This window comes from Oncorhynchus mykiss, chromosome 5 (assembly GCF_057628025.1).
Source record: "Oncorhynchus mykiss isolate SJ-2025 chromosome 5, ASM5762802v1, whole genome shotgun sequence".
In the NCBI taxonomy this organism is placed as follows: Eukaryota; Metazoa; Chordata; class Actinopteri; order Salmoniformes; family Salmonidae; genus Oncorhynchus; species Oncorhynchus mykiss.
In genome coordinates, this window is record NC_143026.1 from 14,527,347 (window position 1) to 14,539,483 (window position 12,137).

Below are 12,137 nucleotides of genomic sequence, written 5' to 3' on the forward strand. Positions count from 1 at the left end.
CTCCCTTACTTGCACCATAGACCACTTGGTGCCCATGATTCTTTTTCCTCTGTAAGCGATGATAGGTTGTTGTCAACGTTTTATACTAGGCCCATGTTGAATTTGTCAATCTTACAAAATATCAGTCTTATGTTTGACTTGGGAAAGCCGAAATCGTAGCGGGTTACGAGGAGTCTTGTCGCATCTGCCAGACCAGGCATCACGGGAATATTCTGTATATTCTACCTGTCTCTCACACGAGCTAAACACCAAGGGCTTTAAAGAGAGGAATATAATTATTTATAATTTCCGTAAAATAAATGTTAGTTATTTGACAATCGTAGGGTCAGTGTGTGGCTCAGTATTGTATTTGACTAAATAGCCTACATTTAATCTACGATGCATTTGCACACCAGTCTAGCCTATCAAATGATGTCACGAAGGCCCCATACTAGGCTATGTGATCACATTTGTTTTTAATGCCGGCTTTGAGCTTTTGGTGACAGCTACACTAGACTACAGCAGGCACCCAATATAGATTATATTCATGTCTGTAATGTAGCTATTTCAGATTGAGGTCAAATCTGCCCTGGCTGGCTGCGCACGCAGAATTCAGCGCGAGTGGGTCGTGAGGTTTGTCAGTATTCCCTCTGTTCTTCATCTCATCGACAACCGGCTGGCGGGGAGAGCGACTGATTATTCTGCCCGACCGGGACTACACCAAGGAACAACACTGGGACAATTTTGAGAATTAATGATTTTATGCTTGCTTCGGGGCTCAGAAATGACAATCCGCTCCGGCGCAGGGTATACTGCGAAATTGAGGTAAAGCCCAAGACACAGGCATCTCAGCCTCGTCAATAACAGCTCGTGGGTACCGAAGCATTCCAATTTCATTTGCTAACATCGTGCGTTGTGGATGCCAGTGATTTTTCGTTTACTTGTACATGTAGTTTATTTGTACATGTCCACCTTTCTCGTTCGGTATTTAAATGCGTCTGCTTGGCTAAGACAGGACTCGCTTCCCACCATGCTATTTATGGGGTTAGTATTTTTTTCTCAACGGAACAGCCAACACCTCAGAGGCATATGAAGGAGGGATATGACAACGATTCCACACATCCCGAAGGAGTCTGCTCAGAGAAGAATATGAAAAAGCAAGACATTGGAGAGACCATCCATTTTGTGTCAGGAGAATATTTTGATGAAGGAGACACTGGGATAATTATAGAAACGGGAGCCTCTGGATATACATATATCGACATGGGGAGCACCCAACTCTGAAAATACATGTTGGGCTTATTAATTGTATGATTATAATGACTATAGGCTAATGGTTGGATCATATCCAAAACAAAATCATAAAATGTGATGGCATCTTGTCGGGAAAAATGCAATAGGAAAAGATGACCCAGAAATCGGAATCGCCCTGTCATCCATCTGTGCCTTCAGCATCATGTTATGAGGTGGAGTGGCTGCGTGAGAATATCAATTGAATTGTACATGGATATCGCTGATTTATAGCCCTATGCCGTTTTTTAAATTCATATTTCATAATGTAACTGACTTACAAATTTCTTTCAAGGCCAACATTGAATTATTGTATCTATCGGGATCGTATCCATTCCACTTGGTCTCCAAGTGTCAAATGAAATTAATCTAATTGAGAATTTAAAGGGCGCAACCTCGATATAATCAAGAGTTATTTTTCGAACCAAGCAAACATCCCGTTTCACACAGGTACCAGTAAACAGAAAAGTCGCTGGTTCGAATCCCCGAGGCGACTAGGTGAAACATCTGTCGATGTGCCCTTGAGCAAGGCACGTAACCTTAATTGGTCCTGTAAGTGGCTCTAAATAATAGCGTCAGATACATTACTAAAATGTAAATATAGATACAGCATATAACTGTCATATGAATATATGGCCTATCCATGCATGAAGTGAAGGCCGTTTGTTTTTTATTCTAATATTGTCCCACTGTGATCTATTTTTTTCAATGTTATTTGTCCAAGCTCCGCCACAGATTTCTGGATAAAAAATCGGACTGCGGGTTTATCACCCTGAATAGAAACCATATGTGGCCCACTTGGTTTGAAACAAGTGTATTTTCCATTACTGAGGATATTTTTCTTACTCGGCCATTAGTCTAACTTTCAAGTGCGATAAGCTTTTTTTAATGCTTACAGTCTGATTTTTAGTGAGTGCCATCAACAGAGGTGGAATTGATGACACATCTGTACACCGCTGTTGTATTCCGAGGATATTGCACTGTACAAGCCACGAGCACTAGGCTACTACAGTCACGGGGAATTCGACACGTTTCAAGTGCGCTGTCCGTGGGTTTTTGGCTGTTTCGCTCGAAATGTGGAGAGTTTTATTGTAGGAGTGCCTCACGACGCGTCGAGATTTGCCAGGAAAAAGAAAAGGAAGGGGATATGAATCCAAGAAGAAGATGATGATGATGATGCTGGATACACAGGTAACAAAATACTTATAGTTTGCTTTAAGTTATTTTTGGCAAAGGTGAAGTAATTCGTTTTTTTTCATCTGTTGCTCTAGTTGAAGTTCTAGGCTACCCGGACAGACATTTAAAGAGACCAAGCCTGATCGCTATAGATAAGCCCTATTTATTTACTTTCTCACGGTAAATGCAAAAACAGCATTCAGAATAAAAACTAAGATAAACAACCTGCTAGGACGCAGTTGCTAGAATGGTTTGGAATGAATTACCATAATAATGCACTATTCAAATAACTTCCCCAGGCAGGGGATCATCATTGTATGGTCTTTACAAAAGAGATTAGGGCCTGGCACAAGGCCATGTCTTTTGTACATCTGTCATGGCATGCAGAACGAGGGCAGTGCGGGGGACATGGGATGGTGTAGTGCACAGCACTGCCCACCCTCCTTCCTCAACATGATGGGTCAGAAAAGTTTGTTATAAAATAGCCTAGAGTACTGTGTATGTGTGAGAGAGAGAATGTGTGTGTTCCCCATACTGAATCCTGAAAAACATTTCATCCTGAGATGCTCTAAAATGTTGATGTGGCGTTTTTCTGTGCTTTAGCAGAAATCATCCTGTAAATGGCAGTCACAGCATGTTAACAAAGCCAATGAGGGAGGTTATGAGGGTATTAAGGAAGTGATCCTCCACCACATTTCCTCTACACTAAAAAATACAAATAAAATAAAATGTTTTGTCACATACACCGGATATATGCAGTTTTACAGCCATAGTAGCATGGCGCCCCTGGATTAGGGTTAAGTGCCTTTCTCAAGATCACATCGACAGACTTTTCACCTTGTATTTGAACAAGCAACCTTTCGGTTACTGGCCCAATGCTCTAACCGCTAGGCTACCTGCCACCAAAGAGTCACTAGAAAGGACCATCAAGCCAAGACCCTCAGCTATTGAAATTACTCCCTGGTATTTAAACTTCATTTAACTTGGCAAGTCAGTTAAGAACAAATTCTTATTTACAATGACGGCCTACACCGGCCAAACCCGGACAATACTGGGCCAATTGTGTCCCGCCCTATGGGACTCCAAATCACGTCCGGTTGTGATACAGCCTGGAATCGAACCAGGGTCTGTAGTGACACCTCTAGCACTGAGATGCAGTGCCTTAGACCGGTGTACCAGCCTGTGATATGATGGAATGTCACAAAACATTTACAAAAGGAATCAATCCAAAGGCAACACGTGTAGGAGACAAGGAGAGGAAGTCACATAAGCGCATTAGACCCAACCTCATCATCCTCTCACACTCCATCCATGTCATATGACCTGTTGGCCACAGAGTAATACTGTTCCATTTCACCTCCCAAGGCATTCAAAATCCATTGAGATTCCGGCCCTGGAGGCTCCATTTGTTGCACGTGTTTTGGGAAGGTCCGAAGGGGTGAGCACTGGGGGGCCTTGGGGGGCCATCGTTGGTTTGTTTGTTGGTCCGACTCTGGGGGTCGCAGAAGGAGTAGGTGGTTGTGCTGTTCCCTTGGGCCTTGCCTCTACTGCAGAGTTCTCCAACTCCAGGCCTGGAGCGGCACTACCACACCAGTTCTACGAGTTTGGTGATATGAAACTATTTACAACATGTACCTGTGATGTAGTTGCACTACCAACCTATGTAATTACTTTATTATCAAGTAAATACAAGGTTTTGGTCCATAATATAAAGTAGAATCCATCTTTTCATAAAATATTTTGTTACTGTGATTTTTGTCAGTATATCTGTTTTTTGTTTGTCACTGCTTACTGTTTGAACTCTCCCGGGTGCCTGTCTGTCTCTCTCTCTCTCTCTGTTTCACCTAGTTACAGTGTATTCCTCTGACTTATTTATTAATCTTAATGCATTATACATTGGTCCGATTACCTTGGAGCTCCTCAAATGCATTTTACCCAGATCTTCCTTTCACTATTACCTGGAGGACTTGTATTTAATGGCCACAAGACATTAGCGGGTGCAGCACTGCAACATTGGATAACCAGCCTGGTCTCATAGACTAGATGTAAATGTAAATCCTGTATGTTACGTTTGGTATGGTTACTAAGACAGATGGTTAATTAAGTAGGGTGGTTGGATGGGTGGGCGTATAACGTAAACTTCTAGCGATCATAAGGTTGCAAGTTTGAATGTTATCACGGCCAACTTTAGCATTTTAGAAACTTTTCAACTACTTAGTGCTTTTTAGCTACTTTGAAACTACTTAACAAGTTAGCTAACCCTTCCCCTAACCCTTTAATCTAACCCCTAAACTTAACACTAAGCTTAACCCTGACCCCTGACCCCTAACCCTTAGCCTAGCTAACGTTAGAATTCATACCATATCGTACGTTTTGCATCAGAATAATACGTAATGCTCTGAGACCAGGCTGGATATTCCCACATCTTGAGGCCTCAGTATGGTAAAGTACACCTTTAACTTGTGGTGCTAATGTTAGGCTAACTCAGTGTGGGAACTGGGAAGCAGTTTCAGTTTAGGTCTCATTCTCTGGCAGTCTGAATGGGAACGAATGGGCTGGAGGCAGTTGTAGGTGTGAGATTGTGAAGTCTCGCTGGGCTTGAGCTAGAGCCAGGTCAATAAATAACAGATAAGAGGGTAGAGTGACAGAATGTATCCGGGAGGGATCGATAGATAGACACTTTGTACATTTTCAGAAACTTCATGTCCTCGATTAGCTACACTTCCAATCTCTGTTTCTCTCTGTTCCTTTAGTCTTTAAAGCTACACTCTGCAAGCCTCCTATGACAACAAAAACATAAATGCAGTAGTAGGTCTTCATTTTTAAGCATGACTCAATAAGACAGCTGTACTACTCTGATTATGAAGCTATTTTGAAGTCATATTTTTCCAAATCAAGGGGTGTAGGCTATTTCATTAGTTAAAATTAGTAGAAATCAGGGCCTCCCGGGTGGCGCAGTGGTTAAGGGCGCTGTACTGCAGCGCCAGCTGTGCCATCAGAGTCCCTGGGTTCGCGCCCAGGCTTTGTCGTAACTGGCCGCGACCGGGAGGTCCGTGGGGCGACGCACAATTGGCCTAGCGTCGTCCGGGTTAGGGAGGGATTGGTCGGTAGGGCACCAGCGACTCCTGTGGCGGGCCGGGCGCAGTGCGCGCTAGCCAAGGTTGCCAGGTGCACGGTGTAGCCTCCGACACATTGGTGCGGCTGGCTTCCGGGTTGGATGCGTGCTGTGTTAAGAAGCAGTATGGCTGTGTTAAGAAGCAGGTTGGGTTGTGTATTGGAGGACGCATGACATTCAGCCTTCGTCTCTCCCGAGCCCGTACGGGAGTTGTAGCGATGAGACAATTGGATACCACGAAATTGGGGAGAAAAAGGGGTAAAATTCCAAAAAATGTGTAGAAATCTTACAGACTCTGAGACTGGCTGGGTGGCTCTTTCTGCTTTCCTTCTCTTTCATACGATTTGTCTGATTGGAGATCAGTCTCGTGGATGCATGCTTGTGTCCCGTCTGTGTTACAGGAAGCACTGTAGGACCCCCCACTTATAATGTGTTTGTAATTTGACACAGGAACCGGAGATTGACACTGCTGTCTGTGACCCTTAGTAAACTTTTGGTTATGAGAATGAGTGTTCTCGAAAACAGATATATGTGTTTGTATTTGTGAGTGTGTGTGTGTGTGTGTGAGAGTGCACGCATGTTTCCTAGTACTAGTACGTCTGACTTCAGAAATGGCAGCCTATGTACAGTATAGTGTGAACATAAACTTTAGAGTAGCCCCTATAAAACAGTGTCCTCTGCTGCCCCCTTTGCGAGAGCGTTGCTATGCTAACAGGTTAGACAGCCAAGCCTGTGGACCTAAGCCCCCGTTGGCAGACAGCCCAGCTCGGACCACTGGGGGAAAATGGGGAGTCCTCCAATTCACTTAGCCAGAACTGTACTCACTGCCGTTGCACTGCCTTCAAAAATGAGTGCATTGTAGGAGACGACTTGAAAAGGATGGCTGTATGAAATTATTATGCATTCGTGGGGTTTCACAAATATAGTTTTTAGTTTGTAGGCTATGTGACCATCACAACTTAAATAGCTCCTAAGCATAATTTACACAAGTTAACTATCTACATATCTTCTATTGCTTGGGTTAACATGAGGAAGTAGGTGCTTCAGGTTTTGGTGTGAGTTGGACGATACATTGGAACCAACTGAGATAGAGTTGTGTGACCTGGTATGTCCAGTAGGTGTCTCTGTCACTCCGGTGAATTGTTGCCCGACCCAACTGTTTACAGCTGTGGTTCTCAAACCTCTCCTCTGTGACCCCCAGACGTTTCATATCTTTGTTGTAGCCTTGAACTAGCTCACCCGATTCACATTCAGGGTTGATGATTAGTTGGTAAGTTGACTCAGGTGTGCTAACTCTGGAATAGATGAAATACATGGAACGACTGGGGGTCCCTGAGGAGAGGTTTGAGAACCACTGGTTTACAGTGTGAGCTGGTCTTTTCCAGATGTTTCTGCTTGCTGTGCTGGTACTTGTATGCAGGGACTTCTTTTGAAAGCTCAGGAGAAGAATGTTATAATAAGGCTGAAAAAGTTGCACATGTTCACAGGACATGAAACCTCTGCTATGTGAAATGAAAGCAGAGGTACATGAGCAATGGGAAAATAATCATCATGAATACGGTTAATGAACTTCACAGCTTTTCACAGTATCATGCTGATTTGGTGAACGTGATATTACGAATTGTCAGTGAGTTCATTCTATTTGTACATTGTGTACATTTATGCATTCCTTGCAATGGCCACAGAGAACACATATCCAAACAAATTTCCGAATAAGGATGGGATAACTATCAATTAACCAAACAGTTCAAATAGTACACCCAACATGGCCACCAAACCACACATCACGGAACATGGATTTGAATTGTAATGTATTTTATACCCATTGTAATTCTATGGTGTCAGCTCCTCTAGGAATAGGGCCTGACAGTCATCCGTGCTTTATGGGAAGTCACATGACACACTGCCCTCATCAATCATCATCAACAACTCCCCCAACCAACCACTACAGGGGATGATGTCACAAAGGGCCAGCCAGCCACCTTCCCATAATCCCCCTCCCCTCTCTCTCATTATAATGAACTCAAGGTCAACGATATGAATATGATCTAATTACCAGCAGTGTAGCTGATGAGCAACCACGAACCATGAGCGACACTTGCGGTTCATTGGCCAATGGTCGCACAAAAATGTTCTGTCCGTTACAATCAACCGTTAACATGGTTTCTCGTAGCTGCGCGTGGTCTACTTGTCGAGACCTTTGTTCATGTTTTAGTTTTTTTGCCTCCATTACGCTCATAGGCAGACAAAGGGGTGCAATCATGAAGAACGTGAGGGCGGGTAAACGCCACTTCCTTTGGCAAGGAGACAATACGACGAGTTGAATGGAGTCTGACCTCTGGTCACCAGCCTAAGGTCACGCTGTCACAATGTGAGGGGACACTAGTTGTTGTTTCTGCCTGGGTGTTAGTGTGTATGACCGCGAGGGGCCGAAGGTGTTGTGCCATCCTCATGTAGGCTAGTAGTGAGAGCTGCTTGAAGCTTAAATGTGTTGTCGTTTTGTAGCCGTCCGTGGAGTTATCGTAGAGAAGCCTGAAACTGCGGAAAGGAAATAATGTTAAAAGTCTAGTTTTAGCCTAGTCAATGTGTTTGATTGGTTTGGTGTGTTTTGATTGGGTGCGTTTGATTGGTTTGGTTTGGCTTGAATGTGTTATACAGAGTAGTTATGTCACTGGTGACATCTATACACTCACAAATACATATTATTATGCACAGACCCCTCACTCTCACTGATTAACCTTCAATATCAATCACAGAACAAGCAAACATACACACTCTCTCTCTCTCTGTTTCTCTGTTTCTCTGTCTCTCTATTTCGTATTTTTTCTGTCTCTCTATTTCTTTCTCTCTCTCTCGCTCACTTGCTTTCTACTGACGAATAGCCCAGAGACACCGGAAGGATTGTAAAACATTTGCCTGCAGACAGTACTTAGTATAATCTCTTTTGTGTTCACACAGCAAAGAACTTGAAGTCATCAGCCACTCAGCCTTGTTAAAATACTCCAAACCAGAAGGTGGCAGTAGCGTTGTTTGGCAATGCATGTCCTTCTGTGTTGCTTAGTTAATGGTCTAGAACCCAATGTTAGCTTGCTAGCTGCTCTAATGTTGCTATTTTGTTGGAAGCCCTTGTTGATACTAGCCAGATGGCCACAGCTAACTACCTAGCAAGACGACAAAGAAACAATTTAATTCACTCTCCATAATCCTATACTGCCAGTGCAAGTCCATAGCCAAATGTTTAGCTAGCTGTTCCCATAGGAGCTGTTCCCATTTAGCTAGCTGTTCCCATTCCACCTTCTGTGGAAATGGTTCTACATGGAACCCAAAAGGGTTCTACTTTGAACTAAAAGGGTTCTACTTGCAACCAAAAATGTTTTTTCTCTAGCTAGAACAAAAATGGTACCCGCTGCGTGCCGACCCGCTAGCGACGAACCTGGCATTTGCAATTGTAGAATCGCAATGCTCGTCAGTGGCCAATAACTTGACTTTGAGCCAATCAGAGAGCAGAAACTCCCACGTGGGGAGGCCAACAGGAGTGACAACAAAAATAAATGGGGCATTTTCTTTGTAAATACATGATTAAATGTCATGAGCCAGTCATATTTCAAATGAAATGTAGGCTATGGGATTGTAGCTAGCTAAGTGCACAGACACAATGCACACAACACTAAATACTACCTCCAAGCTAGCTAACCACTGTAGCTAGTGTTGACATTATAATTCAATCACAATGAATTAGTTTGCTGTGCAAGCTAGCGAATATGCTAAAGTTAGCTAGCCGAAGAACCCTTTTTTTCTAAGTGTGGTAGTCAGTTCTTCATTTGTTGTGACTATACCTGCTGCAGTGCTCGATCCCACTGCTGACACCAACTGTTGTGTTATTAGCTGTATGGATGAGGCAAAGAGATGTGAGTTAAGATAACATGTTTACTGACAAGATAATGTAGCAACTACCATTTGCATTACTATCCAGGATAGTCTATTTTTTAGTATTGGGATGCATCTCTCTGCACCTCATTCCATTTTCTCACTTTGTTCCTTCCTTCTGAAAAGGCCTTATGTAGTGCTGGTTGAGGCTTCTCCCCCAGCGTTTTGAGCTCATTTGTGCCTCTGTCCCTTGGTTGCTAATTGAATGACAGGCTGCACCTGGTTTACACCCCCCTCACAGACGGTAGGCAATGCCCAACAGAACACAGGTCATTTGCCACTAACAATAGTGTCACGACCGAGGAGCTGTTTGTGTGCCTGTCTGCAGTGCTGTCGCCTTGATTGGCTGTGCATGGTGTTCCCGGACGCCCCAGATGTACAGTGGGACAAAAAAGTATTTAGTCAGCCACCAATTGTGCAAGTTATCCCACTTAAAAAAAGATGAGAGAGGCCTGTAATTTTCATCATAGGTACACTTCAACTATGACAGACAAAATGAGAACAAAAATCCAGAAAATCACATTGTAGGATTTTTAATGAATTTATTTGCAAATTATGGTGGAAAATAAGTATTTGGTCAATAACAAAAGTTTATCTCAATACTTTGTTATATACCCTTTGTTGACAATGACAGAGGTCAAACGTTTTCTGTAAGTCTTCACAAGGTTTTCACACACTGTTGCTGGTATTTTGGCCCATTCCTCCATGCAGATCTCCTCTAGAGCAGTGATGTTTTGGGGCTGTTGCTGGGCAACACAGACTTTCAACTCCCTCCAAAGATTTTCTATGGGGTTGAGATCTGGAGACTGGCTAGGCCACTCCAGAACCTTGAAATGCTTCTTACGAAGCCACTCCTTCGTTGCCCGGGCGGTGTGTTTGGGATCATTGTCATGCTGAAAGACCCAGCCACATTTCATCTTCAATGCCCTTGCTGATGGAAGGAGGTTTTCACTCACGATACACGATACATGGCCCCATTCATTCTTTCCTTTACACGGATCAGTCGTCCTGGTCCCTTTGCAGAAAAACAGCCCCAAAGCATGATGTTTCCACCCCCATGCTTCACAGTAGGTATGGTGTTCTTTGGATGCAACTCGGCATTCTTTGTCCTCCAAACACGACGAGTTGAGTTTTTACCAAGAAGTTATATTTTGGTTTCATCTGACCATATGACATTCTCCCAATCTTCTTCTGGATCATCCAAATGCTCTCTAGCAAACTTCAGATGAGCCTGGACATGTACTGGCTTAAGCAGGGGGACATAGTGTGTGTTGTGTGTTACTGATGGTAGGCTTTGTTACTTTGGTCCCAGCACTCTGCAGGTCATTCACTAGGTCCCCCCGTGTGGTTCTAGGATTTTTGCTCACCGTTCTTGTGATCATTTTGACCCCACAGGGTGAGATCTTGCGTGGAGCCCCAGATCGAGGGAGATTATCAGTGGTCTTGTATGTCTTCCATTTCCTAATAATTGCTCCCACAGTTGATTTATTCAAACCAAGCTGCTTACCTATTGCAGATTCAGTCTTCCCAGCCTGGTGCAGGTCTACAATTTTGTTTCTGGTGTCCTTTGACAGCTCTTTGGTCTTGGCCATAGTGGAGTTTGGAGTGTAACTGTTTGAGGTTGTGGACAGGTGTCTTTTATACTGATAACAAGTTCAAACAGGTGCCATTAATACAGGTAACGAGTGGAGGACAGAGGAGCCTCTTAAATAAGAATTTACAGGTCTGTGAGAGCCAGAAATATTTCTTGTTTGTAGGTGACCATATACTTATTTTCCACCATAATTTGCAATTAAATTCATAAAAAATCCTACAATGTGTTTTCTGGATTTTTTTTCTCATTTTGTCTGTCAAAGTTGAAGTGTACCTATGATGAAAATTACAGGCCTCTCTCATCTTTTTAAGTGGGAGAACTTGCACAATTGGTGGCTGACTAAATACTTTTTTGCCCCACTGTACATGTCTTTATTAGAAAAAAACACATTTAATTATCTGCTAGATCAACAGCATCAGCTGCTGATGCTTTATTCTGGTCTGGTAGAAAGCAGATACTATTAATGCCTTGTAGTATTTATATCTGTGCCTTTCTTCAGTAACTTATAGCGGTGACATCATTTATTTTTCCCTCGTTGCTATAGAAGCGGTGGGCATGTTTTGCTTCAGTGTGATAATGGTGGTAGATCAGACTCTAGGCCCCTCTGGTCATGGGGTTGATTGGTTATGCCTGGCTGCACCAATCAAACTGTACAATGCTATAATTGTATATAAAGTTTGTGTGTGTTTTCGACATTGATACATATTTTAGGTGCAAATTATAGCATTGTACATATGCTTGGATTTAAGGTTGGAGTAGTGAGTGAGTGTAACTGGACAAATAAAGACGGATGGAAAGTTTACATGCATTGTTCCCCTCAATTATATCTGGCAGGGTAAACACTGGTTTATAACTTACTCCTGTTTTCTGTACTAACCCCATAAATGACATGAACCACTATCGCCATGTTTCCCCTCTACCATGCTTCCCTTGCTGAGGGCTCAAGGAAGCACATCCTTTATGACTGTGTACAGCATGGACAGTGTGTGCTGTACAGTACAGGGATAGGGTGTGGAAGCATCCGTCCTGAATTAAGGGTGATGAGAGCCAAATGGA

At 43.2% G+C, this 12,137-nt stretch overlaps 1 protein-coding gene across 2 annotated transcripts in view; it reads left to right on the top strand.

Annotated features, from left to right (window-relative positions):
* Positions 1-543: 543 nt before the first annotated feature.
* Positions 544-12,137, top strand: part of LOC110523253 (ral guanine nucleotide dissociation stimulator) — an 81,690-nt gene continuing 70,096 nt past the window's right edge. For both annotated transcript variants that reach the window (XM_036976848.2, XM_090233773.1), the window contains exon 1: positions 544-2,460. In XM_036976848.2, the coding sequence (XP_036832743.1) occupies positions 2,434-2,460 (27 nt within the window). In that variant the 5' untranslated portion in view covers positions 544-2,433. The remainder of the gene's footprint in view (positions 2,461-12,137) is intronic.